The 27,239-nt window shown below is 50.1% G+C and overlaps 1 protein-coding gene across 6 annotated transcripts in view; it reads left to right on the top strand.

The window, feature by feature from the left end:
• The window catches only part of PPCDC (phosphopantothenoylcysteine decarboxylase), a 1,035,307-nt gene that overhangs the window by 201,853 nt on the left and 806,215 nt on the right, over positions 1-27,239 (top strand). For all 6 annotated transcript variants that reach the window (XM_078685116.1, XM_078685115.1, XM_078685117.1 and 3 more), the window contains one exon: positions 2,414-2,542. In XM_078685116.1, the coding sequence (XP_078541242.1) occupies positions 2,414-2,542 (129 nt within the window). The remainder of the gene's footprint in view (positions 1-2,413; positions 2,543-27,239) is intronic.

The following is a 27,239-nucleotide window of genomic DNA, read 5'->3' as shown; positions in this document are numbered from 1 at the left end:
ATAAGTCACCTTAAACAAACAAGGGTGGAATAAGCTGCATCAAGCATTCACAGAGGAGGTCTCATATCCAGGAACTTTTTCTGACGATCCGCAATAGCCTTCGCGTAATCTTAAGCAAAGAAAAGATTAGAGCCATTCCAAGAAATTTTCCCTTTTTGTTTGGCAGCATGCAGGACTTTGAGCAAGTCTGTATTATCTAAAAAGTACAATATGACTCCTCTAGGTTTCGTAGAAGAAGTTGCAGAAGAGGAAAAACGAGGACTCTGCCCCAACGGATGGGCTCGTTGAATGTTCAATGGAGGTGTGTCAGAAAAACCAAGAAGTGTTGGTAAGAAGGTTTGAAAAAAGGACAATGGGTCAGAACCTTCTAGACCTTCAGCAAGACCGTAAATGCGTAGGTTGTTACACCTGTTGCGATTTTCCAAATTTTCAATTTGCTGTTTAAGCTGTTGTATCTCGGGTGCATACAAGGGACTTGATCCGTGATAGTTTGAACAGAATCCATTTGTTTTTCAAGGTCCTCTACTTTTTGCTCCGTGTATGACCAGTTATCCTCAAGGCTCTGTAGTCGGGTGTTTGTTTCTTCCATGTATGGCTTGAGTGAAGCGATTTCTTCCAGTAGAAGTTCCATGGAGATTGAGGAAGAAGAATTAGTGGGAGAGGGAGGATTAGTCTTTATGCATTTGCCTGATGAAGAGATGGATGAGGAGGGTATTTTAGATCCTGGCTTAGAACTTGAACGAGTTGTGTTAGGTAACAAGCCTCTTGGTCCAGCATAATCATTAACTATTTCCTCCATATTCTCTTGCAAGACGCTTAAGGGATTATGATCCTCTAATGATGCACAATTAGCTTGTTGAATGCCACTGCGGTTGGTAAGGGGCATTTCCATCAAGAGTATGGGAAACAAACTATATTAATTGAAAGCACAAGGATTTAAAATGATGTCCAGAGCCGTAGAAAATTAGCGAGGAATAGAGCTTCAGAAACTAGAGCAATAAATCAGTCCATGAGCATTATATACTCATACAGTCGGGCATTAGTAAGAAAATCTCTGCAAAAATAGCCACAAGTGCTCAATTAAAAAAGCATTGGAGCGATATTTTATGAGAAGAATGTTCCTGGAAGGCAAGCAGGAATCGAAAAGAGCGGAGGAAAAAACAAAATGGCGGCCGCGGCTCCTCATCGAGTCGCGAGCGGGAAAGAAATACCAAAAAACATTGCTTCCGCTCACCCCTAATGCCCGTATACTTCGCTAATGGTGGAGGCGAGGTTCCGACCCATAAGGCTGCAATTCCTGGGTCGCAGTGGTGCAAAATGAAGCCTGGAGGGATTCCGACGCTTTACGCCTCCACGGAGCTCTCCCGGACCGTGGCCATTTCCCTTGGCTCGGAAGCCACGCCCCCCCTTTCTTTTCATTTTCTGTTTTCTTTATCTTTCTCTATTTCTTTCCCATCTTTCGTCTTTTTTCCCAAACATGTTTTGTGTCCCGTTGTGCTGTTTCCCCCAAACTCTCCTCTCCCATTTTATTAGTCTGTTTCCCCAACTTTTTCTGTTCCCCTTTTTTCTTTCCATTTCTTGTTTCCCTTAACTTCCCTTCTCATTTTGCTATATTTTTCTCCATCATAATCTTTTTATGTACTCCAATATTGCCCTCTTTCATGTTTCCTCTTTTATTGTCTTGTTTCTGCCAAACTACCCTCTCCTGCCTTTTATTTCCTAATCTCTCTGTTTTCACCCTATTATCTAGTTTCTCAAATTTCCCTTCTATAACCCATCAATTGTTATTTCTACAACCTTTTCATCTTTCATGTTCTTTTTGTGATTAATACATTTTTGTCCTCCTTACCTTTTGTCATTCCTTCGCTTGCCCCACTCAACCTCTCCCCTTCCCCTTTCCTTGGTCTATTTTATTTGGTGTTTCCGCTTTCTCATTGTTTGTCCATTTCCCTCAACCTCCCCTCTCGCCTGTGCCAGTTCCTCTCAACTTCTCTTCCTTTATGTTTTTTCCTTAGTAGAATAGTTTGGAAGTGCGGAACCAGCAGACACTAGTCATATTGATAACATACTTAAATATTCATTACTCCTTTGACAAGTTCAAAATACCCTATTTTTAAAGGACTAAAGACCAGAAGGATGATATGTGATTGTTTCCAGTTTTTCTTTCATAATCTGTAGACTGTTCAGAGATGGGGTCATTTTGGTGTTGAGTGAACTCTTTCAAGCTCTGTAAGTATACTAGAGTTGATAGAGACCTGCCTTTCCAATATGTGGTGCCCCAAGGTGAACAGGGCATTGTGCTTGGTTTCTTTCAATCTTACTTCTTTTTTATGGGTATCTGAGCTGTGTATGTGTTTGTTCACCCTACAGTTTTGCTGGACTTGTAAAATGTCCCTTTTATATTTGTGTCCAGATGTGGAAAGAGAGATCTGACCCAGTACTGCACATTGAGTTAAGACGATGGGCAGATGTGATGGTTATATGCCCTCTGGATGCAAATACACTTGCGAAAATGGCCAACGGCATATGTGACAACTTACTGGTGAGTGCCGTCTTTTCCTAGGATTTCTGGAATTTTATGTACCAAAAATATGTTTATTGCTTCTGCGGATTTACATCTCATTAAAATACACTATGTTCCCCTACTCATCCTTATTTGCAAATAATAAAAAGAAATCCTAAAATGATTTATCCTAATCCCATGAAAGACTCCAATTTAAAGTCCAGTTGTGCAGGCCAAGCATACAGTGTATTCATTTCCGATGAATACTTCCTGCAGATTCTTTACCTTTTGAATTTCACTTGACACCAGACTTGGATCCGGAACCTTTTCGTAACAACTGCTCCTGCGCATCAGCAGTTGGCGCCATCAGATTCCACCGCAACCTCACTATGCATCTGGAAGTGATAACATGGAACCGAATACAGGCCTTTGTGATAATGTCGGTTGGCATGTAGATAAAATAAAGAGATTGTAGAAGGCAAATGTGGCGATAAGATGGATTCTAGGGGAGACAGAAGAATGAGAGATTTGGCAGGACACCACATGATGTCTGCCTTAGGTGTCTAGAGGTGTCGAGAGACGTCTTGAAGTTATGAGACAAATGCTAAGTTGTAGGTGAAACTATATGTAGCTAAACACAAAAGGTGAGGTTAGTTGTGCGCCAAACAACATGTAGATAAAATAAAGAGATTGTAGAAGGCAAATGTGGCGATAAGATGGATTCTAGGGGAGACAGAAGAATAAGAGATTTGGCAGGACACCACATGATGTCTGCCTCAGGTGTCTAGAGGTGTCTAGAGATGTCTTGAAGTTATGAGACAAATACTAAGCAGTAGGTGAAACTATATGTCGCTAAACACAAAAGGTGAGGTAAGTTGTGTGCCAAATAGTGGATCTACTCCTGCACTCAAGTCCTGAGCTCAATCCCATTACAGGTCCCAACCCTTCTCTAGGCATGCATCCTCTGGTAAGTCAGATAAGCAAAACTAGTCCAAATGGGACTCGTCCACTTCTCAACACTCCTGTTCTATACAGAAGTAACACGGTCATCACTCCAAAGACCTAACTCTGCTTCCATTGTCAGACTTCAGGCCTCTTGCTCCAGGAGTTCCCTCGACTGTTGTCAACCCCTTAGTAGATAAGGCATATGAAGAGGGCATGCCAGCCCTTTCTGGGGTGCCTTGGAGTCCTTCTGAGCAGCAGGGGCCCCCGGTCGGACTACTGGCAGCAGATGTGACCCTGGTGTCGACTTACCCTGTGGAGGCCTTCACTCAGCTCCCTAACAGCACCAGCCATTGCTTGCACTCCTGTGCCGCTGGAAGTCTTGTTGGATCCGACTGCCCTGGACCCAACTCCAGGTGTCCACATTCCAGATCTGGTGCCGATGCAATTTCTTAGATGGAGCCGACATCGGCCAGCCCCAGACTTATGTCTTGCTGTGAGATTACCAAGGTGCAGCTCTGAACTTTGGATTAACCCGAGCCTCTGTGTTGATGCTAATATTATTGTAGGCAGAAGCCTAGTACAGATTGAATTCTGATGCTGTTTAAAGGCTCCAAAATGTTCTGAATGACAATGAAGAGGCGGACAGTTTGCTTCCCACGATTGCACTGATGCAAGGCTATATTTAGAATTGCCAGGGGCCAAAATACTTCCCAAGAGACAGAGTTTCAGACTCCACTCAGACCTCTCACTGAAGAGCTTTCTTCTTTTGCAGTAATAGTCCCCATGTTACAGTTTTTTTTCATTTAATATGGCGCAATGACTCATACCCGCAAGTATATTTCGGTGCTAACCAACACAGGAAGACCGAAAAAGACTAAAACAAGCAGATCTTCAAGAGTTTTTTTTAAACCTATTTTATTGTCAGATTGCACATGCATTGCTGGGCTCTGTACCCCAGAGACGGGCAGATGTGATGGTTATATGCCCTCTGGATGCAAATACACTTGCGAAAATGGCCAACGGCATATGTGACAACTTACTGGTGAGTGCCGTCTTTTCCTAGGATTTCTGGAATTTTATGTACCAAAAATATGTTTATTGCTTCTGCGGATTTACATCTCATTAAAATACACTATGTTCCCCTACTCATCCTTATTTGCAAATAATAAAAAGAAATCCTAAAATGATTTATCCTAATCCCATGAAAGACTCCAATTTAAAGTCCAGTTGTGCAGGCCAAGCATACAGTGTATTCATTTCCGATGAATACTTCCTGCAGATTCTTTACCTTTTGAATTTCACTTGACACCAGACTTGGATCCGGAACCTTTTCGTAACAACTGCTCCTGCGCATCAGCAGTTGGCGCCATCAGATTCCACCGCAACCTCACTATGCATCTGGAAGTGATAACATGGAACCGAATACAGGCCTTTGTGATAATGTCGGTTGGCATGTAGATAAAATAAAGAGATTGTAGAAGGCAAATGTGGCGATAAGATGGATTCTAGGGGAGACAGAAGAATGAGAGATTTGGCAGGACACCACATGATGTCTGCCTTAGGTGTCTAGAGGTGTCGAGAGACGTCTTGAAGTTATGAGACAAATGCTAAGCTGTAGGTGAAACTATATGTAGCTAAACACAAAAGGTGAGGTTAGTTGTGCGCCAAACAGCATGTAGATAAAATAAAGAGATTGTAGAAGGCAAATGTGGCGATAAGATGGATTCTAGGGGAGACAGAAGAATGAGAGATTTGGCAGGACACCACATGATGTCTGCCTTAGGTGTCTAGAGGTGTCGAGAGACGTCTTGAAGTTATGAGACAAATGCTAAGCTGTAGGTGAAACTATATGTAGCTAAACACAAAAGGTGAGGTTAGTTGTGCGCCAAACAGAATGTAGATAAAATAAAGAGATTGTAGAAGGCAAATGTGGCGATAAGATGGATTCTAGGGGAGACAGAAGAATAAGAGGTTTGGCAGGACACCACATGATGTCTGCCTAGGGTGTCTAGAGGTGTCTAGAGATGTCTTGAAGTTATGAGACAAATACTAAGCAGTAGGTGAAACTATATGTCGCTAAACACAAAAGGTGAGGTAAGTTGTGTGCCAAATAGTGGATCTACTCCTGCACTCAAGTCCTGAGCTCAATCCCATTACAGGTCCCAACCCTTCTCTAGGCATGCATCCTCTGGTAAGTCAGATAAGCAAAACTAGTCCAAATGGGACTCGTCCACTTCTCAACACTCCTGTTCTATACAGAAGTAACACGGTCATCACTCCAAAGACCTAACTCTGCTTCCATTGTCAGACTTCAGGCCTCTTGCTCCAGGAGTTCCCTCGACTGTTGTCAACCCCTTAGTAGATAAGGCATATGAAGAGGGCATGCCAGCCCTTTCTGGGGTGCCTTGGAGTCCTTCTGAGCAGCAGGGGCCCCCGGTCGGACTACTGGCAGCAGATGTGACCCTGGTGTCGACTTACCCTGTAGAGGCCTTCACTCAGCTCCCTAACAGCACCAGCCATTGCTTGCACTCCTGTGCCGCTGGAAGTCTTGTTGGATCCGACTGCCCTGGACCCAACTCCAGGTGTCCACATTCCAGATCTGGTGCCGATGCAATTTCTTAGATGGAGCCGACATCAGCCAGCCCCAGACCTATGTCTTGCTGTGAGATTACCAAGGTGCAGCTCTGAACTTTGGATTAACCCGAGCCTCTGTGTTGATGCTAATATTATTGTAGGCAGAAGCCAAGTACAGATTGAATTCTGATGCTGTTTAAAGGCTCCAAAATGTTCTGAATGACAATGAAGAGGCGGACAGTTTGCTTCTCACGATTGCACTGATGCAAGGCTATATTTAGAATTGCCAGGGGCCAAAATACTTCCCAAGAGACAGAGTTTCAGACTCCACTCAGACCTCTCACTGAAGAGCTTTCTTCTTTTGCAGTAATAGTCCCCATGTTACAGTTTTTTTTCATTTAATATGGCGCAATGACTCATACCCGCAAGTATATTTCGGTGCTAACCAACACAGGAAGACCGAAAAAGACTAAAACAAGCAGATCTTCAAGAGTTTTTTTTAAACCTATTTTATTGTCAGATTGCACATGCATTGCTGGGCTCTGTACCCCAGAGACAACTGCAGTATCGCTTTACAAAAACAGGAAAGCAATCAAGTTTTCAACATTGCTACTAAGGTACATATCCAAGGATAACATCTGGAGCACGAACCCCCCCTCCCCCCAACTCGACCCCTCCTTACGCCCCCCCCCCGAGTCACACATTGTGCATCTGGTTTAACTCGCGCTTCTTACATATAAAACAAAGAGATATACGCATAGACACACACACCCTCTGGCCCCTCCCCGCGGTGCACTAAAACAAAACCATGGGAGCCTGTAATGATTCCACTGGAAGATCTTCCAAGACAACGGGGGGCTCCAGCCACAATCCCCTATAGTCCGCCCACCGTTTCCATATTTTGTAATGTTTACGTGGACAGCCCTTGGCAACAAAAATTAGCTGTTCCAACCCCATACAAAAGTCCAGTCCATTCTTCCACGCTGCCACCGAAGGGGCACGTGGGTCCTTCCATGCCCTAGCTATGTCTCGTTTTGCCAGTGTAAGGCCCAGTTGCATAAGATGTCTTTTGTAAACATTGCCCCCAATACCCTCCCTCCATTACGTGCAGCAAGGCCAACTGTGGCGTGCACGGGAGTTCCCACCCCAAAACCTCAGACAGGCAGGAAAACACCCCCCTCCAAAATCAGTCAAGGGATAAACACTGCCAGATAGTATGCAGAAACGTGCCTTCCTTCCTGCCCAACCGAAGACACTCTGGAGAGGCAATCAATCCCGCACTCCACAAGCGAGTTCAGTCGAAGTATACCCTATGTAGGTACTTAAATTGAATGAGGCGGAGAGGCATCGCTATGGAAGCTCCTCGTGGGGCAGCCAGGGCCTCCCTCCAATCTTCCTCCTCCAGAGTACCCACGTCCTGCTCCCAATCCCCCCGAAGCTTCTGTAGTGTGGGCGAGCAGTGTGTAACCAGAGATTGGTAAATCCGGGAGATCTTCTTGGTCTCCAGATCACCCATGAAGACCTTCGCCTCCAATGGACTAAATTCGGGGAGAGCCTCCAGATCCCTCCGGCTGGGGGATATTGCATGGCGGAACTGGAGGTATCGATAAAACGGGGCATACAGAATTCCTCCCTCAGATCCCGAAATGACTTAAGTGTAGTATCTTTCATGACATCCCCCAGGGTCGAGATTCCTATGGCATCCCAGCCCCTGAAGCTCTGGAGAGCCGCAATGTCGGGCAGGTGCCCGTTGTGCCATAGGGGGGTTTCTCAGGTCAGGGTATTCCACCATCCCATACGCTTTAACGCCTGCCTCCAAATTTGGAACACCACCCGCGTGGTCAGTGGCAGCGCGGCCGCAATGAGTAAAAGAGAGTGTGGAGCGTGTGTGAACCTATGAGTCGATGCTCCAAGGCATAGGCCGGGTTCTCCCTTCCACCATACCACCACTCATTAAGGACCAGTAGATGCGACGCCTGGTAGTATGGAAGTATATCCTATGTCGCGAGTCCTCTGCAGTAGGTGGACAGGAAGCAGGTGTGCAACGCCACCCGCACCGCTCCCCTGGCCCACAGTAACTGCCCAAGTACTGAGTTCACCAACCGGAACCATCTGGGTGAAATCGGGTACGGGTGATTCTGCATCTGGTGCAACAGCACTACCATTTTAAAAATTGCCGATCTGCCATATATTGTCAATGGCATGCGCGACCAGAGTTTAATATCCGCTCGGACCCGCTCCCATACTGGCACCAGGTTCCGCTCCCAGGAGATCACGGGAACCTCCGAGAGGAACACCCCCAGATATTTAAGGCCCCCCCCACTGCCACCTGAATCGTAGATGCCCATTCTCCCACTCTTGCCCCGTCTCCCAGAATCCACAGCGTAGATTTGTGGGGGTTCATATAGAGCCCAACGTTTCCCCAAAGATCTGCATTATCTCAAGCAGCCGCGGTTCCGATCTGTCGAGGTCTGTGATGAAAAAGGAGATATCATCCGCATACAGTGCGAGCCTATCCGACAGCCCCGGTGCCCACTCATAACCCCGGAACTGTGCGTTGATGTGCACCCCGCAGCCAGCGGCTCCAAAGCCAAGGCAAATAGATACGGCGACAGGGGGCACCCCTGCCTTGTGCCGCGTCTGATACAGAAGCTGGAAGAGACCGCACCTGCCAAACGCATAGAGACCATCAAATCCGTGTATAGGAGCATCAGGTATGACATGAAGCGTGGGCCAAAATTGAGTCTATGTAACAGTGCAAAGAGGTATACCCAACTCAGGGAAACAAACGCCATGTCCATGCCTGCCAAAAGGAGGGCCGCCGGCTCTCCAGTCTGTCGAACCGCTGCCATTGCCACATGCGCCCACCTTATGTTATGTTTGGTGGCCCTCCGGGGCATAAACCCGGCCTGATCTGGATGCACAAGCGCCGAAATATGAGGCAGGAGGCGATTAGCCAATGCCTTGGTCGGAACCTTGGCCTCCACATTCAGGAGGGAAATAGGGCGGTAGGAGGCATGTTGCTCCGGGGTCGCCCAGGCTTGTGGAACACCACCACCTCCGCATGCCTCCAGTCCGGGGGGAGCCGGCCCACCTCCCTAGCCTCCTCCGGGGCCGCCCGGTAGTACGGAGCCAGCTGTACATTGTATTGTTTAAAGAATTCGCTAGGGAACCTATTGGGTCCAAGAGCCTTCCCAGAGTTGAGCTCACCCAGGGCCATACCGAGAGGCGCCAATGAAATGGCTGTCGCCTCCTACCTATGTGAAGCTCAACGGACACGGGGGAGTGATCAGAAAGGCCGTGGGGAAGAATCTCAGCCGACACCACCCTCCCAGACATCACTCGGGGAACAAATATGTAGTCGATTCTGGAGAAGGACTTATATACTGCCGAGAGGTAGGTGTATTCCCGCCCGTCTCTATGTGAATACTGCCATGTATCCGCTCAGTCAAGGGTTGTCACCAGTGATTGCAATTACATGGGTTGACCACCTTCCAGACCTCCTCCCCTGCTCCTGTCCCTGACCCCATCCATGACGCCATTCCAATCCCCACCTATCACAGACATCCCATCTGGGATATCAGCCCATAGGGTAAGCAGCCTTTCCACAAATGACCATTGTAAGGGAGGGGGGGCATATACGCAACCAAGTATCAGAAGATCATCCCCCACTGTGCCATGGATAAACATGTATCGCCCCTGTGTATCTGCCCAGTGCTTAACATGTACTATGGGACCCTGCGGTGAACCAGAACTGCCACTCCTCTCGAGCCCCGCGTAAATCCAGCATGAAAGACCTGTTGGAATCCATACCGCTGTAGACAGAGGGCCTTCGTACCTATTAAGTGAGTTTCCTGCAACAAGAGAACATCGGCATTGGCCTTCTTTGCATATCAGAGTATCGCCCCTTGTTTAATTTTGTCCAGGGCCCCACGCACATTCCAGCTGATTATGTGAGGAGAACCCAGGGACACCTGATCCCGCTCCGACCTCTCAGCCAAAAGGGAACGGACAGAGCCATAGCCGGGGCATAGGGCCGCTGTGGTGCGTGAGTGTAGCGTAGTGAACCCCCTGTGGACGTGCAACTCATACCCCAAAACAACCCCCCCTAACAAACCCCCCACCCCATACCTCATAAGCGCTGAAGTACCTGTCGCGGCAGGGTTCAAGTTCAAGTTTAGCATTTATATAGCGCACTACTTACCCAGAGGGTCTCAAGGCGCTTGAGGGAGGGGGTTACTTACTTATCGAATATCCAGGTTTTTAGTTGCTTTCTGAAGGAGAGGTGGTTCTGTGTGAGGCGGAGGTGGGTGGGGAGAGAATTCCAGGTTTTGGCCGCTAAGTAGGAGAAGGATCTTCCCCCCCATGGCGGATCTATGGATGCGTGGAATTGCGGCGAGGGCTTGATTGGACGATCGTAGTTGGCGGGTGGTGGTGTAAAAGGATAGGCGCGAGTTGAGGCATTCGGGTCCTAGGTCGTAGAGGGCTTTGTGTGCGTGGGTGAGGAGACGGAACGTTATTCTCTTGTTGACGGGGAGCCAGTGGAGGTCTTTCAGGTGACCGGAAATATGAGCTTGGCGGGGGATGTCTAGTATGAGTCTGGCTGAGGCGTTTTGGATGCGTTGGAGTTTTTTCTGTAGTTTGGATGTGGTTCCGGCATAAAGGGTGTTTCCGTAGTCCAGTCGGCTTGTGACCAGTGCGTGGGTGACCGTCTTTCTTGTTTCGGTGGGGATCCAACGGAAGATTTTTTTGAGCATACGTAGGATGTTGAAGCATGATGATGAAACGGCGTTGACTTGTCTGGTCATCGAGAGGGAAGAGTCCAGGATGAAGCCTAGGTTACGTGCGTGGTCTGTAGGTATGGGTGCGTTTCCCAGGGCCGGCGGCCACCATGAGTCGTCCCAGGCGGAGGGGGATGAGCCTAAGATGAGGACTTCCGTTTTGTCTGAGTTCAGTTTTAAACGGCTGTTCTTCATCCACTCGGCTACTTCTTTCATCCCTTCGTGTAGATTGGTTTTGGCGGTGTTTGGGTCTTTGGTGAGGGAGAGGATCAGCTGGGTGTCGTCTGCATAGGAGATGATGTTGAGGTTGTGTTGGCGTGCGATGGATGCGAGGGGACTCATGTATACGTTGAAGAGGGTGGGACTGAGTGATGATCCTTGTGATACGCCGCAGATGACTTCGGTGGCCTCTGATCTAAAAGGGGGGAGGCGGACTTACTGGGTTCTTCCGGCGAGGAACGAAATGATCCAGTCTAATGCTTTGCCTTGAATTCCGACGTTGCTGAGTCGTTGTATAAGGGTGCTATGACAGACTGTGTCGAAGGGCCGGACTGTGAAGGGTCGAGGGATTAGTTGGATTCGAGGAAGGCGGCGAGCTGACTGCTTTTACAATGACTTTGGCAGGGAATGGGAGGAGCGAGATGGGGCGGTAGTTCTTAAGTTCAGTGGGGTCTGCTGTGGGTTTTTTCAGAAGGGCGCTGAGTTCGGCATGTTTCCAGCTTTCCGGGAAGGTAGCGGAGTTGAGGGAGCAGTTGATGACGTCTCGGAGATGGGGTGCGATAATGGAGTCTGCTTTGTTGAAAATGTGGTGGGGACATGGGTCGGTTGGAGATCCTGAGTGGATAGAGTTCATCAGGCGGATGGTGTCTTCAGTGGTGATAGGGTTCCAGGTGCAAAGGTTGTTGGAGGGGGGTTTAAGTTCGGAGGTGGGTGGGGTGGAATGGTCTCCGGACTGGTTTTCAAAGCTGTTGTGTATGTCAGCGATTTTGTTGTGGAAGAATGAGGCTAGGGAGTCGCAGAGGTCTTGGGAGGGAGTGATGTCGTTGGTGCCGGTGGTGGGGTTGGTAAATTCTTTGACGATGTTGAATAGTTCCTTGCTGTTGTGGGCGTTGTTGTCGAGTCTATCCTTGAATGCTGATTTCTTGGTGGATCGGATCAGTTGGTGGTGTTTGCGGGTGGCATTCTTGAAGGTGGCCAGGTTGTCAGTGGTTGGGTTTTTTCTCCAGGCTTTCTCGAGGGTGCGACAGAACTTCTTGGATTTCTTAAGGTCATCGTTGAACCAGGGGGCTTTTTTGCTACTTTGCTTGATTTGATGTTTTTTGAGGGGTGCTAATTCGTCAGCGCTGTGGGTGATCCATTGTGTGAGGTTGGTGGCTGCAAGGTTTGGGTCCGATGATTTTGCAGGAGGGTTTTGGTGAAGCGATGTGAAGAGTTGGTCGGTGGTAATTTTGTTCCAGTTTCTGCGGGGAATTGGTTGTGGTTGGTTGTGGGTCGTGGTCTTTTTGTAGTTGAAGTGAACGCAGCTGTGGTCTGTCCAATGGAGAGCTGTGGTGTGATTGAAGGAGATGTGCTTGTTGGAGGTGAAGATTGGATCAAGCGTGTGTCCGGCATAGTTGGTGGGGGTGTTAACAATTTGTTTGAGTCCAAGATTGGCGAGGTTGTCCAGAAGGGTGGTGATGTTGCTGTCGTTGTTCTTTGCCAGGTGGAAGTTAAGGTCTCCCAGTAGAAAATAGTCCTCGGAGGGGAGGGCGTGTGGGCTGATGAAGTCAGTGATGTTTTCGCTGAATTGTGTTAGGGGTCCTGGTGGCCTGTAGATGAGAGTGCCTCTGAGTGTGGTCTTGGGGTCGGTGTGGATCTGGAAGTGAAGGTGTTCGGCGGCTGCGAGGTTGTCATCGGAACTGGTCGTGATGCGGATGGTGTTCTTATGGATGATGGCGATGCCTCCTCCAGTTTGGTTGATGCGGTCCTTTCGGATGATCTTGTAACCGTCCGGGATGGCCATGGCGATGTCGGGTGCTGATGAGGCGTTCATCCAGGTTTCTGTAAGAAAGGCGACGTCCGGCGATGTGGTGTCGAGTAGGTTCCAAAGGTCAATGGCGTGTCTGTGGACCGAGCGGGTGTTGAGCAGGATGCACTTTAGGTGGTTAGTGTCGGAGCTCAGTTTGGAGTTTGTGGATTTGGTGTGGGTCCTGATGCAGTCGAACTTGCAGGAGTGGCAGGTGAAGGGTCCATGGGTGTGTCCTGGGGCGGCTTGGTAGCAGTTTGGTGGTCGGCCGGGGTTGAGTGCAGAGAGGGTTGCGGCGTCAAACGTTATGCGAGTGGAGTGGGTTTTGCGGGGGACAGGGGGTCTGGCGCTGGGCGCGGTCCAGGCGCGGACGGGCGTAGACGGGCTTACCTTTGGCGTACCTTTGGCGCGCATAGGGCGCGTCCGCTGCGCGTGAACGCTGCGCGCAATAGCATCTGTCATAAGTGGATAGTGGAGGGGGCGGAGCGAGGGAGGAGCAGCTGGGAGGCAGGAGCGGGGTGGAGAGGACGGGCTCCGAGGCACAACAACAAAATGGATGGCAGCAAAAGCAAAACCGAAACAAGTTGGGGGCACAAAGTGGGATTACGCTGTGGGCAGTGGCACCGGCACAATCAGGCAATAATATTTATTTTCTGTGATGCAATGCGAGCGCTACGATAATGCACCAATGAGCAATACGGAAAAACAGAACAGGGTGGCTGGACAGGATTATTCGTGAAACAATTCACCAGACACACAGTCAATCTGTACCGTGTGACCACTGGATTTAATTTTCCAAACAAGTTTATTTTTCTTTTTTACATTTATCAGCAATTTTTTGAAACACAAGCACAAAGTGGGATTACGCTGTGGGCAGTGGCACCGGCACAATCAGGCAATAATATTTATTTTCTGTGATGCAATACGAGCGCTACGATAATGCACCAATGAGCAATACAGCGCTATCAAATTACAAAGCACAAATGAGCAATCGAGCGCTATATGAGATTACAATTTACAACTGATTAATAGAGCGCTATGAGATCTAAGCAGGCAGCAATTCTTTCAAGCAACAAGCAATGTCAATGAAGCCCAACGATACCCAAGGGAGACCAGGGAGCGTGGGGAGCGACCGCTTCCGATATAGTCAGGACGGTCACAGCGCTACTGAGGACGGAGCGAGCCTCAGGAGTCAGTGGGAGGGAGGAGCAGCTGGAAGGCGGGAGCGGGGTGGAGAGGACGGGCTCCGAGGCACAACAACAAAATGGATGGCAGCAAAAGCAAAACCGAAACGGGTTAGGGGCACAAAGTGGGATTACGCTGTGGGCAGTGGCACCGGCACAATCAGGCAATACTATTTATTTTCTGTGATGCAATACGAGCGCTACGATAATGCACCAATGAGCAATACAGCGCTATCAAATTACAAAGCACAAATGAGCAATCGAGCGCTATATGAGATTACAATTTACAACTGATTAATAGAGCGCTATGAAACCTAAGCAGGTAGCAATTCCAATGAAGCCCAACGATACCCAAGGGAGACCAGGGAGCGTGGGGAGCGACCGCTTCCGATATAGTCAGGACGGTCACAGCGCTACTGAGGACGTTGGCTCCCAGTCCCCAACAGGGGGGTCCCCGCGGCGCTACCTCACTCGACGAGGAATCCGACTCCCTCCCTGGCAGCGTGTGCACCCTTATGCGAACTGTTTCATCCTTCCATTTGAACACCTCCTCCAAAGTATCAAAAAAGTGTGTGCAGGAGCGGTTCACCACCCGCAGGCGAGCCAGAAACAGGAGTGAGTACGGGAGCTTAAGGTCTCGGAGCCGTGCCTTCGTGGCCATGAATGACTGGTGCTGTTGCTGTACCTGCCCGTATAGTCCGGAAATATCAGTATACGCGCATTTTTATAGAGCAGAGGTTCTTTGGCTTAGGCCTGTTTCAGAATAGCATCCCGATCCAGATGGTTCATCAGTTTCGCTATCACCGGCCGTGGGCGCGCCCCCATTGGTGGCTTTTGAATAAGCGCTCTATGGTCCCGTTCCACAACGAAGCACCTGGACATGACCTCCGGAGAGAGCCAGCTTTCAAGCCATTGTGCGAGGAAGCGTTCGATGTAGCCGTTTTCGCATCCCTCTGGAAATCCCACGAATCGTCGATTGTTTCTCCGGGCCCGTCCTTCGGCATCCTCAGCCTGAAGATCAAGTCCCTTCTGGACTTTCTCCATGCTCGCCACCTTTTGCATCAGAGCCGTAACATCATCTTCCACACCTGAGATGCGAGTCTCCACTTCCGTGATAAGGGACACTGTTTCTGCAGGTCCTGGCGCAGTAACATGACATCAGAACCCAATTTTGGCATCCAACATGTCCCGAGATTGATTAATGGTCGCCATCAGGGCTGCATTGTCCGGGACAGCATCTTGTTGGCCCCCCGCGGCCCCCGCCGTCGCTCCCGGGCTGGTGAACTTATCAATGGGCCCATGCCTGGTCGAGCCGCCACTGCCCTTGTCTCTCGTCATCTTCGCTGTCCATAAGCACCCCGGAGAGTCAAACCGTGGCAGGCCAGGCACCGGCACGGCAGCCCCTGCAGCGCAGGCACACTCCAAACTGACCGGGCTGCACAATGTTACTAGCTGAGAGTCACCACTGGGCCAGTGCCACCCCAGGAGCTCACCGCTAGTGAGAGTCCCCCGTCGCCGTGCACGTGGTTCGACCAACCACTGTTGTGATATTGTGGGCAGGCCTCCGACTGTGCAGATCAGCAGCAAAAAGTATCTTCAGGGCCCAGTGGTCCTACCAACCTGTGACATGGACGCCCCAAGGGCGGAAACTCAGGGAAGCCAGGCGGTCCCTTTCGCCCTCCTGCGGCCCGACCGTGCCGCCGATCCCTCCTTTTAGCCCAAGGGTACTGAGGGGTGTGGGTCCCTCCGCGCTTGAGGTACCTGCCCCCGGTAATTGATCTCTAGTGTGCAGCCTTATGTCCCTGCACCAGCAGCTCACCGCTCTCACGCCGCCCGGCCCAGCCGCCGTGCCTCCTCAATCAGGTCCGTATCGATTGCGGCAAGGCCGTGGAGCGCCTCTGAGCCCGGTGATCACCGATGTCCATCCACCATCATGCTTCCCGGATGCCTCAGGCCTGTACCCGCATCCAGGAGCAGGGCCGCCACACCGCCGTCACTGCCAAGGGTGTTCACGGGGAGGGGGAAAGGCGAGCAAGGCATTCGGCACAGAGGCAGAAACACACCAAGGCCTTAAGATATTCCCCCTGTGGCCCGCCTGGCCGCCGAACCCAGGATGGTGCTATGCTCCGGGGGGGAGGGAGGCGCTACAGGAGGCCCCCGAGCGCTCACCACTCCTGCACACAATCACCGCTGCCTCCGTTAGTATGGAGCGACCCACTCACTGTGACACTCGACCTGAGGTAGCTGCTATGCCTCTCCCCTGCCGCGTCTCTCCAGCGGCGAGGCCCGCACGCGATGTTGCCGGGACGCCTCAGGCCCGTATCTGCATACACGGGCAAGGCCGCCACTCCGCCGCCGCCCCTGGGGTGTTCTCGGCTGGGGGGGGAAGGGACAGGGCGTCGGGCGCAGAGGCATGGATAAATCAAGGCCTCCAGGTGTTTCCCTCGCGGCCCGACCTAGCCGCCGATCCCAGGATGGTGCCCAGATCCGAGGAGGGAAGGCGCTTCAGGATGCCACCACACTTTCGCTGCTACCACCGTTAGTAGGGAGCACCCCAGACACCGGGAAGCCCCACTGCGAGCCGCTGCTCTCGCTCCGGCGCTCCGCCTCTCACCGGTCCGGACCGAAGCAGCCGCTATATCTCTCCTAAGCCGCGTCTCTCCACCAGCGCTGCGGGGGCTCCAGGGGCCAATCCCCCCCTCGATTACCACCTCTGTGCGCAGTCGGCCGGATGGCCCCAAAGCAGCACAGACTGGCTAGGGCTCAGAGACGCCCCCGGCACTCCTCTCACCTCTGGCACGCCCCACGCAACACCCCGGCTCTTCCGGCGGGCGCTAGGCAGCTCCTTGTGGGCTGCCCGGGCTCCCAGCTGTCTCGGGCGCCGTGATTTGACTCCCGTGGGCAGACGCAAGTGGTTAGCGTTCCAAAAGTAGTTCCAGGATTCCGTGATGGTCCTGGGGTGTCAGGATAAATGCAGGATATAGTGTGGGCAGGACGGAGCTCATTGAGCACACGTTCGCCATGTTGGCTTCCTAAGCCACGCCCCCCCATCTTCAAGAGTTTTTAAACTTGACAAAATCAGGACAGCTGCAGGAATGGTACAGAAGTTGAATCCAAGTCGAGGTAGTTTAGAGTTTAGTTTATTGTTGATTAGTTAAAATCTTACAATATTTGAAAGAATAAAAACATCATAAAAGAGATCAATTTAACTATAATTGTAATATCACTAACATTGTTAAAAAGAGTTATTAAATATTTACAAGGAACCGGCAAAGAATGATTTCCTTATATATTTCTATATTATATTAAATAAGAAAACATTCATTGCGAGGGCTAAACGTTTGGTCACATAACATATGCATTTTCATTTCCACTGCTCTCATAAATTTGGGACAAATATACAATTCAGTGCTGAATCAAATGGTTTAAGACATGCTATTAACGTTTGCCTGCATGAACGAATGTCTCGCTAGTTAAACGGTATCCTTAGCAACCTGCGCCTTAGATCCAATAAAGCCGTGCTTATGCAAATTAAATGAATGATGTTCTCTTTGCCAAGTTTACACAGTCTACAGGAAGTTGGTGTTGTTTGTCTTAACCACGGCATTGCTTGCGCAAGGCCTGGAAGTATTCCAAATCGTGCTCATATGAATCTTTTTGTTTGTAGCGGGGACCATCCAGACTCTGAATAGAAGGATTTTATATTCATTTATAACCATCCAGGCATGTGACCTACATACAAATAATTCTTTGTCCTTTAACTTTGATTTTTTTTTTCATTAAGCCATTTTAAAAGGTGGCTGACTCAGAGGTTTATCCTATTGAGAATAAATGGACAAATCTTCTATTGCCTCAGTTAAGTACTTCCATGTTGGTAAATTAGGATTTGTTTGAACTTCATGCCAAAGGGCTTGATCTAACTGGTTTGAAATATGCAATCATTTGGTTTAGTAGACCAATTCTAATCTTATCTGAGCTGGCATTGCGTTGCATGGTAATTTAAACATTTTAGCGACAATTTTATTTACTATTACTACATCTATTACTACATCTTTACCTTGCATCACCTAGTTCCCATACAAGATAGTTGGTAAAAGATTTGCAGATATTATCTTTAGTAGTGGTTGGTGGCTGAAACCTCCTAGTGACCTCTGTACGGAATGCAATACCAAGAGCAAGGAATTTCCTTTCTTTTGTAAATACGTTTTATGTTGCTTGAAAGAGCCCCTTTCGTCAAATATTACTGCAAAATATTACTGCAAAATATTTATATGTTTTATGTTGTTGTAGTTGCCGAGTTTATAGAAACCACTTATATTTTTTATGAATCTTATTACTTACTTCCATCACCTTTGTTTTTTTTAAATGTATTAATATTCTATTAAGTAACAAATAGTTTGATATTTTATTAATCAGTCTCTGCAATATGACCTTTGGCTCAACAGAATCACATAATCTGCATATAGGAGATTTGACATTTATTTCTCTCCTAACCTTGGAGGATGTGCATTAACTTCATCCAGCTCTTGAGTTAGATCAGCCAAAAACAAATCAAATAAGTATGGTGCAAGAACCCAGCCTTGGAACTATCACCCATTTTCACTCTTATCTATGTATCTGAATATAACATTTTGATTGCTTTTAATAGGCAGGGTGGGATGTGCAGTTTAACAAGCTTTTTGCCCCAGAAGGCTGTGTTGAACACTGTCAAATGCAGATTTAAAATCCACAAAACAGAGGTAGATTGGTTGTTTCCTTAATTTTCATTTATCTATCATTATTGAGAGTGCTAAAATGTTGGGTGACGTGCCTAAACCTTGAACAAACCCAGTTTCATTTGGGGGGGATAAACAGCTTTTCTTCTGCCCAATATAAAAATCCTTTCAAAAGTATCCTTGCGAAGAGCTTAGCTACCATGTCCTGAAGTGTAGTAAGGCATTAGTTTTCTGGTTTTTATCACTCCCCTCCTTTATATATCAGTGTTATTATAGTGCCTTTCCAAGATTCACAAATTGTTTTTAATTGCTGAACGTTAATAAAAAATATTGATAGGTACCCTGCTTAAAAAGGTGCATCTGTTTTATGCAAGTCTTGCGGGATACCATTCGGGCCAGGTGCGCCATCTTATCTACTGCTGTCTGAAAGAAACACGTAGTGAAAATTCCTTACCTTAGAATTACCCCCAGGTGTCAGACTGGATCCGGAAAGTTTTCGTCAGCAGGTCCCCTGCGCGTCAGTAGGCGTCGTCTAGCGGCTCCGCGTGCATCGTTGGTGCCGAGATGACGTCACTGGAGCTACTTAGATGCACCCACGCGCGCTGACGTCAGTTCTTTTTTTTCCGCACCAGCAAGCGCAGATCCGGGAAGAGCTAGTACCCCCAGTCACTTTTTGACGGAGTTTTTTCGAGGCCTTTTGTCTCCTTTTTCGAGTCGATCGACTTCTTGTGTTGTAGGGATGCCCGGTTTCAAGAACTGTGCGGACTGTCACCGCATGATGTCGGTGATGGACCCACACCGCGTGTGTCTCTACTGCCTGGGGCGCAACCACGACTCAAAGTCGCCATGCCATGGTGCCGAAGACTTTGCGGGAGCGGTCCTGAAAGTTGCTGGAAGTCCGGCAGTCGGCACCGTGCCGCTCAAGGTCCCGGTACCGAGGGAGGTCGAGGGACCGGTTGCGGAGCCGTCACCATCATTCTTCTGGACCTAAGTCTTCGCACTCGGGGTCAGGTAAGTCGAAGCATTCCAAAAAGAAGTCGAAGAAGTGTCGTCGCTCCTTGACTTGTCCTCTCCCGTCGCGGGACGCGGCTGAGGGTGCGGGTGGTGCCACCCCCACGACTCTGGCAGAACCTGCGACTTTGCTGCCGGCCTATCCACCTTTTCCGGGTCCGTCGGCAACGCCTGCACAGGTGCAAGAGTTTTTTGCTGCCATGACCCGACTCTTTGGGCCATCTGCCCCGCCGGTGCGCCTACAGGCCCCGCTGGCCCGACTGGGGGTCCTGCCCTTCCATCGCCGGGATCGGATCTCGGTTGATCTAATAACACCTCCACCGACGTTGACCCCATCTGCACCACCACCGACGTCACCTGCTCCACAAGACGACGTCGTCCCCAGGTTCAGCCCTGACCCGGTGCTGGATCGGCGCTGCTCGGCACCAATTCCGGCGCTGATTGGGCCCTTTTTGCCCTATGTCCGTCCTCCTTATTTTCAGCCTGTTCCACAGACTTCGGAGGAAGGGGAGGACTGGGAGGGGTTTGAGGACCCTCTTGCACAAGAGTGTGCTTATGATCCGGAATGGGCAGATGATTTGTGGAATGCCAGTGGTCTTGACACCTCACCTGACCTTGGCATGCTGTCTCCTCCTACCGTGGCTACGGAGGAGGGAGCCAGTTACGCAGTGGTGTTGCGTAGGGCAGCCGAGGCCCTCCACCTCGAACTCTCTATATTGGCCGTCAGGACTAATCTCCTGACAGAAGTGCTCCAGCCGGCGGCGACCTCTTTGGAGCCCTTGCTGCCCTGTAATGAAGCACTGTCTGACGTTCTTTTAGGCACCTGGTCCAGGTCCAACACAGGGCTTCCTGTGGTCAGAAACGTGGTCTGAGGCCATTGGCCAGCTCCGGATGACCCCCTCTTTCTCTTGCAACACCCCACCCCTGAGAGCTTGGTTGTTCAAGCCTCTACTTCCCAGAGCGCGTTCTCTTCTGCCCCTCCGGATAGGGAATCCAAGCAGCTGGAGCAGCTTTGCAAGAAGCTGTTTTTATCTGCCAGCTTAGGGCTGCGGTCGGTGAACACTGCATGCCTCTTGGGCCGTTGTTCTCACTCTGTGTGGGACACGGTTGCGCAGGTGCTGCCTAACTGTCTGGAGGATGCCCAGACAGTCCACTCCCAGGCTGTTGCAGCTGGGAGAGATGCTGCTAAGTTCACCATCCGTTGTGGGGTTGATACCGCCGACTAGCGGGGTAGGGCAATTTCCACGACGGTGCTGCTTTGGCACCACGCCTGGCTGAGGACAATTGGCTTCTCAGGGGATGTCTAGAACACTCTGATAGACATGCCCTTTGATGGCAATAAGGTAGATAGTGCGTTGGAGCGCTTTAAGGACTCCTGGGCTACGGTCAAATCCTTGGGCCTGTCGGCCACTCGGCCCCCTCCGCCTTCTCTTTTTGCTCCTTTCGTGGCCACAGAAGGGGTGCCCCACCACGTTCGCAGAGCCACAGACCGCTGCAACCATAATATCAGCACGGACGTGGGAACCGGTGAGGTGGTTCCGGGGCAGCGGGCGGGTCAGTCCACCTCCACCCCTGCAGCATCCACTGCAATGCCTTCCTAGTCCTAGACAAGTGGGTGCTGCAAATTGTCCGAAGGGGCTACTCCTTCCCCTTCGAGACCACCCCTCCAGCCATGCCAACTCAGTACCACCGCATGTCGGGTGAACACTTGGCACTTCTCTAGCAGGAAGTTGCGGCCCTCTTGGCCAAGGGGGCCATCAAGCGCATTCTGATGCCAGAAGTAGGTCGTGGTTGTTACTCCCACTACTTTCTGGTTCCAAAGAAGGACAAGGGCCTGCGTCCCGGCTTAGACCTTCAGAACATCAATTGCTTCCTCCTGAAGGAGGGGTTCAAGATGCTCACCCTTGCACAGGTCTTGTCTGCCCTAGATCGGCAAGACTGGATGGTAGCGTTGGACTTGCAGGACGTTTAATTTCATTTCCCCGTCCTGCCAGCCCACCGGCGTTACCTGCAGTTCACGATAGGCCACGAGCATTTTCAGTTCACTAAGCTCCCTTGTGGCCTTACCAGCGCCGCTCTGTAGTTCAGGAAAGTGATGCCAGTGGTCGCAGCTCATCTGCGCAGATCAGGAGTTTCAGTCTTCCCCAATCTCGACGACTGGTTGTTAAAGGCGGGCTCGCCCCAGGCAGTCGTCTCCCACCTCCAGACAACGGCCGACCTCCTGCATTTGGTCACAGCACTGTCCCTTGCTAGGGTTGCAAAATTATTTCCAAATAAATTAAATTCAATGCTTCTGTTATGTTCCAGAATTTTTTTTTTTTTTTTTTAAAACCTTTATTGTACAAAGAAAGCTCACAAATACGGGCCTACAACCCCACGGGCTGGCCACCACACGGTAAAAAACGTAGCAAAGGAGAATAAGTTCTTCACAGGATATGACACCAGGAGCACAGGAGAAACCACAAAGGCCATCGAGCAATCAGCAAAAACAGGATAACAAAAGGTTAATTTTCTAATACGGGGCGGGGGAACAGAAGAATAAAGGGCCGTGAAAGAAACAAACAGGGGAGGGGCCGCGGCAAGCCGCCATTTTATGAACACAGAAGAGACAAAAAGCCATACAAACATAGCTACCAAAGAATATACACATAATCGGATTACAAAGAAGCTACAATGGCATCAGTCAAACCGCGCTCACCCTTCACCGCCCCCACTCAAATTGAGGAGACAGAACCTAAAAGGCCCCCATTGCAAAAGACAATACGATACGCACCCCAACGAAAATAAAGAGACCCCCATAAAGGAGGAAGGGAAAGAGGGAAAAAGGGGACGAAAGAAGGGACTCCCACCAAATCACGCCCCCCCAGGAGACAAGGCAGGACAACATGATCCGGCTAGTGATATACCAAAAAGTCAATACCAAAATAACCAGCGGGCCACAATCAGACACACACCGGAATACGAACGCCACAGAAACTCCCCAGGGGGACACATGAGGAGACAGAGTCCCGAAAAGGTGAACACACAAGAGCCATAGAACAAAAAAGAAGAAATAAGGGGGGAAAAGGACCCCCCAATAGAGACAGACCCCCCCCACCCACCCCTAAAGCCTACCCTGCACCCCTGCAGAAGGCTACGGCCTACCCCCCCGCAGCGTGCCTGTCGCCCTAATTAGAACCCGAAATATAGCAGAGCAAAGTTGAGTCGGAAACAGAAGACAAAAACAGGAAGGGCAAGGGAAGGGAACACGGGACGGGAGACACATACATACACATACACGGGGGAGGGCCGGGAGACAGGAGGAAACGCACCCGGCCACCCGCCTGAATCGAAGGTCCAAGAACCCGGGAAGCCAAAGATTATCAGGTTACAGTACAGGAGCACCAAACAGTCACACATAACCATACCAGGACACGTTGACCATCCAAACCAGTACAATACTACCGCATGCCGATGTCAGTGCACATCAGCCCTGTCCCTGTTTGTCCAAAGTGGGAACGGTCCAATCCAGCGAGGACCAGGTCACGAAGAACAGAAGGCAGACAGCAGGAAAATCCAACGGCAGTCCAGAAAGTACACGTGAAGTACAACACGGAAGTTCCAGGAAAGTCACGAAGTGTAGTACACGATGCAGGCACAGGTCCAAGGATATGTCCAAAGAAACCGACCCATCTGGGCCAGCACAGGAGAGATCGCCGGGCAGTGGCGGCGAAAAGGAAACGGGCGAGTCATGAAGGTCAGGCCAAGCAAAATCCAGCTCCCGGGCCAGAGGCAAAGGAGACAAAGCCGGAGGAGGAGGCGCCATCAAGTTCCGCACACCCACGGACGCGGTCGTAGCCGGGGCCAATTCTGCCAGGATAATTCCAGCCGCACCCCGCACCGGCAAAGCCACATCCGGCCGTGGGGGCCCGGGAGGCCCGCAGCGAGGAACCACCTCCGAAGTCATGACAGGCGCGGCCACCAAGAGTCGCCAGGAGAGCAGGGCATCCAGGATCTCCTTAAGTGTAGGAAAACCTTTACAGTATCCGGCACCCGGGCCATGCGGCGGGCCCCCAGCGCTCGTCCAGGCCCGGCCAAGACAATTGGGGTCGGTCGCCATTTGAGAGTCCAACAAGGCCGCGCGGCCGCCAACCTCCGCCGGGGCGACGGCAAGGCAAGTGTAGTCACGCCGACCAGCGGCAGAGCACCCCGGGCAGGAAGGGGGGCCACCAGAAGAAAGGGACCTCACCAGCCACCCAACGCCACCGGTCCCGTTCTCCGAGTCCGGGCGGTAAAATCAAAATGGCCGGACCGGAGAACAAAGGGGGAGCAAGCCGGATACACGAGGAGCTCCGGCAATGAAAGGCAGCGCCTCCACCAAAGGCCTCCTCCCCACGGGAATCAGCCAGGAAGGCCCTCCGGCCCACACGAACAACGGCCTTCCGACCACCTCCACCGCGCCCCGAAGGGCAGCACCGCAGGCTCCGTCCGGCCCGGGAGCCGGCAAGAAAATCCAGGCCAGTCCGCTTCCGACTCCCCAAAACGATCGGGGGCACCGCACCGGATCCACAGCAGCCAGGACAACCGGAACAAGAGGTAAGTGCCTGCAGGGCGTCGTAGCACTACCACACAGCAAAGAGGGCTTCCCGGGGCAGGATAACAACAGGATAAATGTGAAAATACAGGCGGGCGAACGGAGCCGAGCTAAAGCGCAGCCATCTCGGTCGCGAGCTAGCTATGTTCCAGAATTTGTAGTTTATTTCATTTTCTCCAAGAGTTAAATTTCACTCAATTCATTTTTTATTTTCCATTTGTATCATATTAACCATCTCCAATGCATTTCGGCTAAAACATAGCCTTCATCAGGGAGCTTACATTCTGCAAATAAATGTATGATTTAAATGCATGAGGACAAAAATATATAGGTAATAGTTCAAAACATCTGTGATGTATTTCCCAGTGAGTTCAATTGTTTATCTGATGGTGTTTAATATAAAAAATGAGATGGTCTCCCAATCATTGCTTTTCTCGATAAACCAAAAAACTGCAACAGTGTACCCATACGATCATGAGCGATTTGAAGTATGATTGTAAATGTTTTAGCCGAAATGCATTGGAGAGGAGATTGGAGATGGTTAATATGATACAAATGGAAAATAAAAAATGAATTGAGTGAAATTTCACTCTTGGAGAAAATGAAATAAACTACAAATTCTGGAACATAACAGAAACATTGAATTTATTTTATTTGGAAATAATTTTGCAACCCTAGCAAGGGACAGTGCTGTGACCAGGGGACGTTCCCCAATTAAGGGGCACGCTTGGACATGATCCTGAACTACTCAGCATGCCTCCTGAAGTCTGCGATGTTATCTTGGCAGCCAGGCATCGCTCCACTAAAACGGTATATGCCTGCACGTGGAATACATTTGTGACATGGTGCACAGCAAAGGATGTGGCTCTCCTTTCTGGCCCTCTTTCAGATGTCCTTCTATTTCTCCTCTCTTCATTTCATGGCCTCAGTGTTCATTTTCTTGCATGGCTCTGCGTTCTTTACGCGGACAGTCTTGTACAGAACTGACGTCAGCCCGCGTGGGCGTGTCTAAGTAGCTCCTGCGACGTCATCCCAGCGCCAACGACGCACGTGGAGCCGAGCGACGGCACCTAACAGCGTGCAAGGGTACAGCTGACGAAAACTTTACGGATCCAGTGTGACACCTGGGGGTAATTCTAAGGTAAGCAATCTATCACTACTAATGTTTCTTATAGATATATCGTTACCAAACGTAAGTAACTTGTGCTTTAATTAAATTGCAAACTTGCACTTCTGAAATTTCAATTGCATATTACTCAGGAACGTTTTTGTTCCAACATGATATTACTATTTTCTTCACAGGGTATATTTTTGTTTCACTTGAATATTTCAAGTGCTTTATTAAGAACTCTACGCATGACGATTCTGTTATGGTTGATGTTGTAATCTTCACTGGAGCCTGATTCAATTTGTTGATCATTCTCTAGAATGCCCTTGAATTTTTTTCTTTGCTCAAGAGCAGAGCCTTAGACCAAATGATTTGGTTTATTTGTAATTTCTCTTCCCATATTTTCCTCCGGTAATCTTCATTTATTTTCTTTGCTTTAATCTGAAGCTCCTGATTCCAGTGGTACTTCCTTGATTGACGCATAATTCTATAGCTGTTTTTATTCAAGATGCAACGTGATTCAGATACTTTTGCCCTGTTTAAATCCTGTTTCTGATAGATACATCTGCCAGTTGATTCCTCACCTTGATTCCTCACCTTGTGAATATCCCCCTTGCGTCAGCAACATTCGGAAATTCTTTTGTAGCTTCGTGCCGACGTGGACGTGGACGACGTCTTAAAGGCACGGCATCGCACGCGACTCCGCTGACGTCACCGACACTACAATAGGCCCACGCCGGCGTGATGACATCAGTTCCCTTTTTTCCGCGTCTTCGACGCTAATGGTTTCGGGAAATCTCAGTAGCTATCTAGTGACTTTGTTTTCTTTATCTTCGCTTTTCTGCTTCTTTGTTTCAACACGATGTCGACAAAGAAGACCGGTTTCAAGTCCTGCAGGGAATGTGGGAAAATGATGTCCATCACGGACCCGCACGAAGACTGCATATGGTGTTTAAGTTCTGACCATGATGTGGATGGATGTTCGTCTTGTTGGAAGATGAACCCGAAGGCCCTGCGGCAAAGAGAGACCAAACTTCTGGTGGCGAAGCTGAAGGGTGACAAGGGAAGAAAATCTTCGAGGTCTCGTTCGAGCAGGGCGAGGTCGAGGTAGAAGTCAAGATCCAGATCTCGAGAGGAGTCGTCTTCCAAGTCCACTTCAGACCATGCTTCGAAGTCGAGGAGGAGACATAAGAAGAAGATACATGAGTCCCGGCGTCATTCAGGTAAGGAGTCGGTCTCGAGGTCGAGGTCACCGAAGAAGGTACGTTCCAAGGTGGTCACGCTGGATGTCTCGGATCAGGAAGGTGAGGCTTCGCCTTCGGAGTCGCAAGCTCAGTCGCCGACTCGGGCTTCGAATCCGTCTCCGGCGCCGTCCCCGGCCCGAGAGGAGGAAGAAGTTCATGTGGATGAGGATTCTGCGCCTATCGAAGAGCCGAATCCGAACCCTCCACAAGACCAGCCTGAGGGTCTTCAGCCAACTTTCCCAGCCCCAGGCCAGGACTATCAGCGTTTTTAAACGCTATGTATGGTGTCTTTTCAAGGGCGTGGTACCCCTCTGGCACCTTCGGGTCCCATGGGTCCTCTGGCCTTCAATTTAGGAGTCCCTCACTCCTATGCTCCGGCTCCATTCATGCCGTTCATGCCGGCTCCGACGCCGCCATGGCAATACCCGGCTCCGCACAGGTCGTCGACACCGGTTCCATCGTCGCCTGCTCCAGATCGACCTCGAGGGCAACCCACTGGACCATCGGATTCGATACCGACGCCGGTTCCGGATCCGTCGGAGTCGTTGGTGGATCCGGCGGCGATGCGTGTTAAGGAGAGATCCAGGAGGGAGGCG

Source organism: Lissotriton helveticus, chromosome 3_2, assembly GCF_964261635.1.
Source record: "Lissotriton helveticus chromosome 3_2, aLisHel1.1, whole genome shotgun sequence".
Classification (NCBI taxonomy): domain Eukaryota; kingdom Metazoa; phylum Chordata; class Amphibia; order Caudata; family Salamandridae; genus Lissotriton; species Lissotriton helveticus.
Note: the sequence above shows the minus strand (reverse complement) of the source record. Positions and strands in the feature narration are given on the sequence as shown.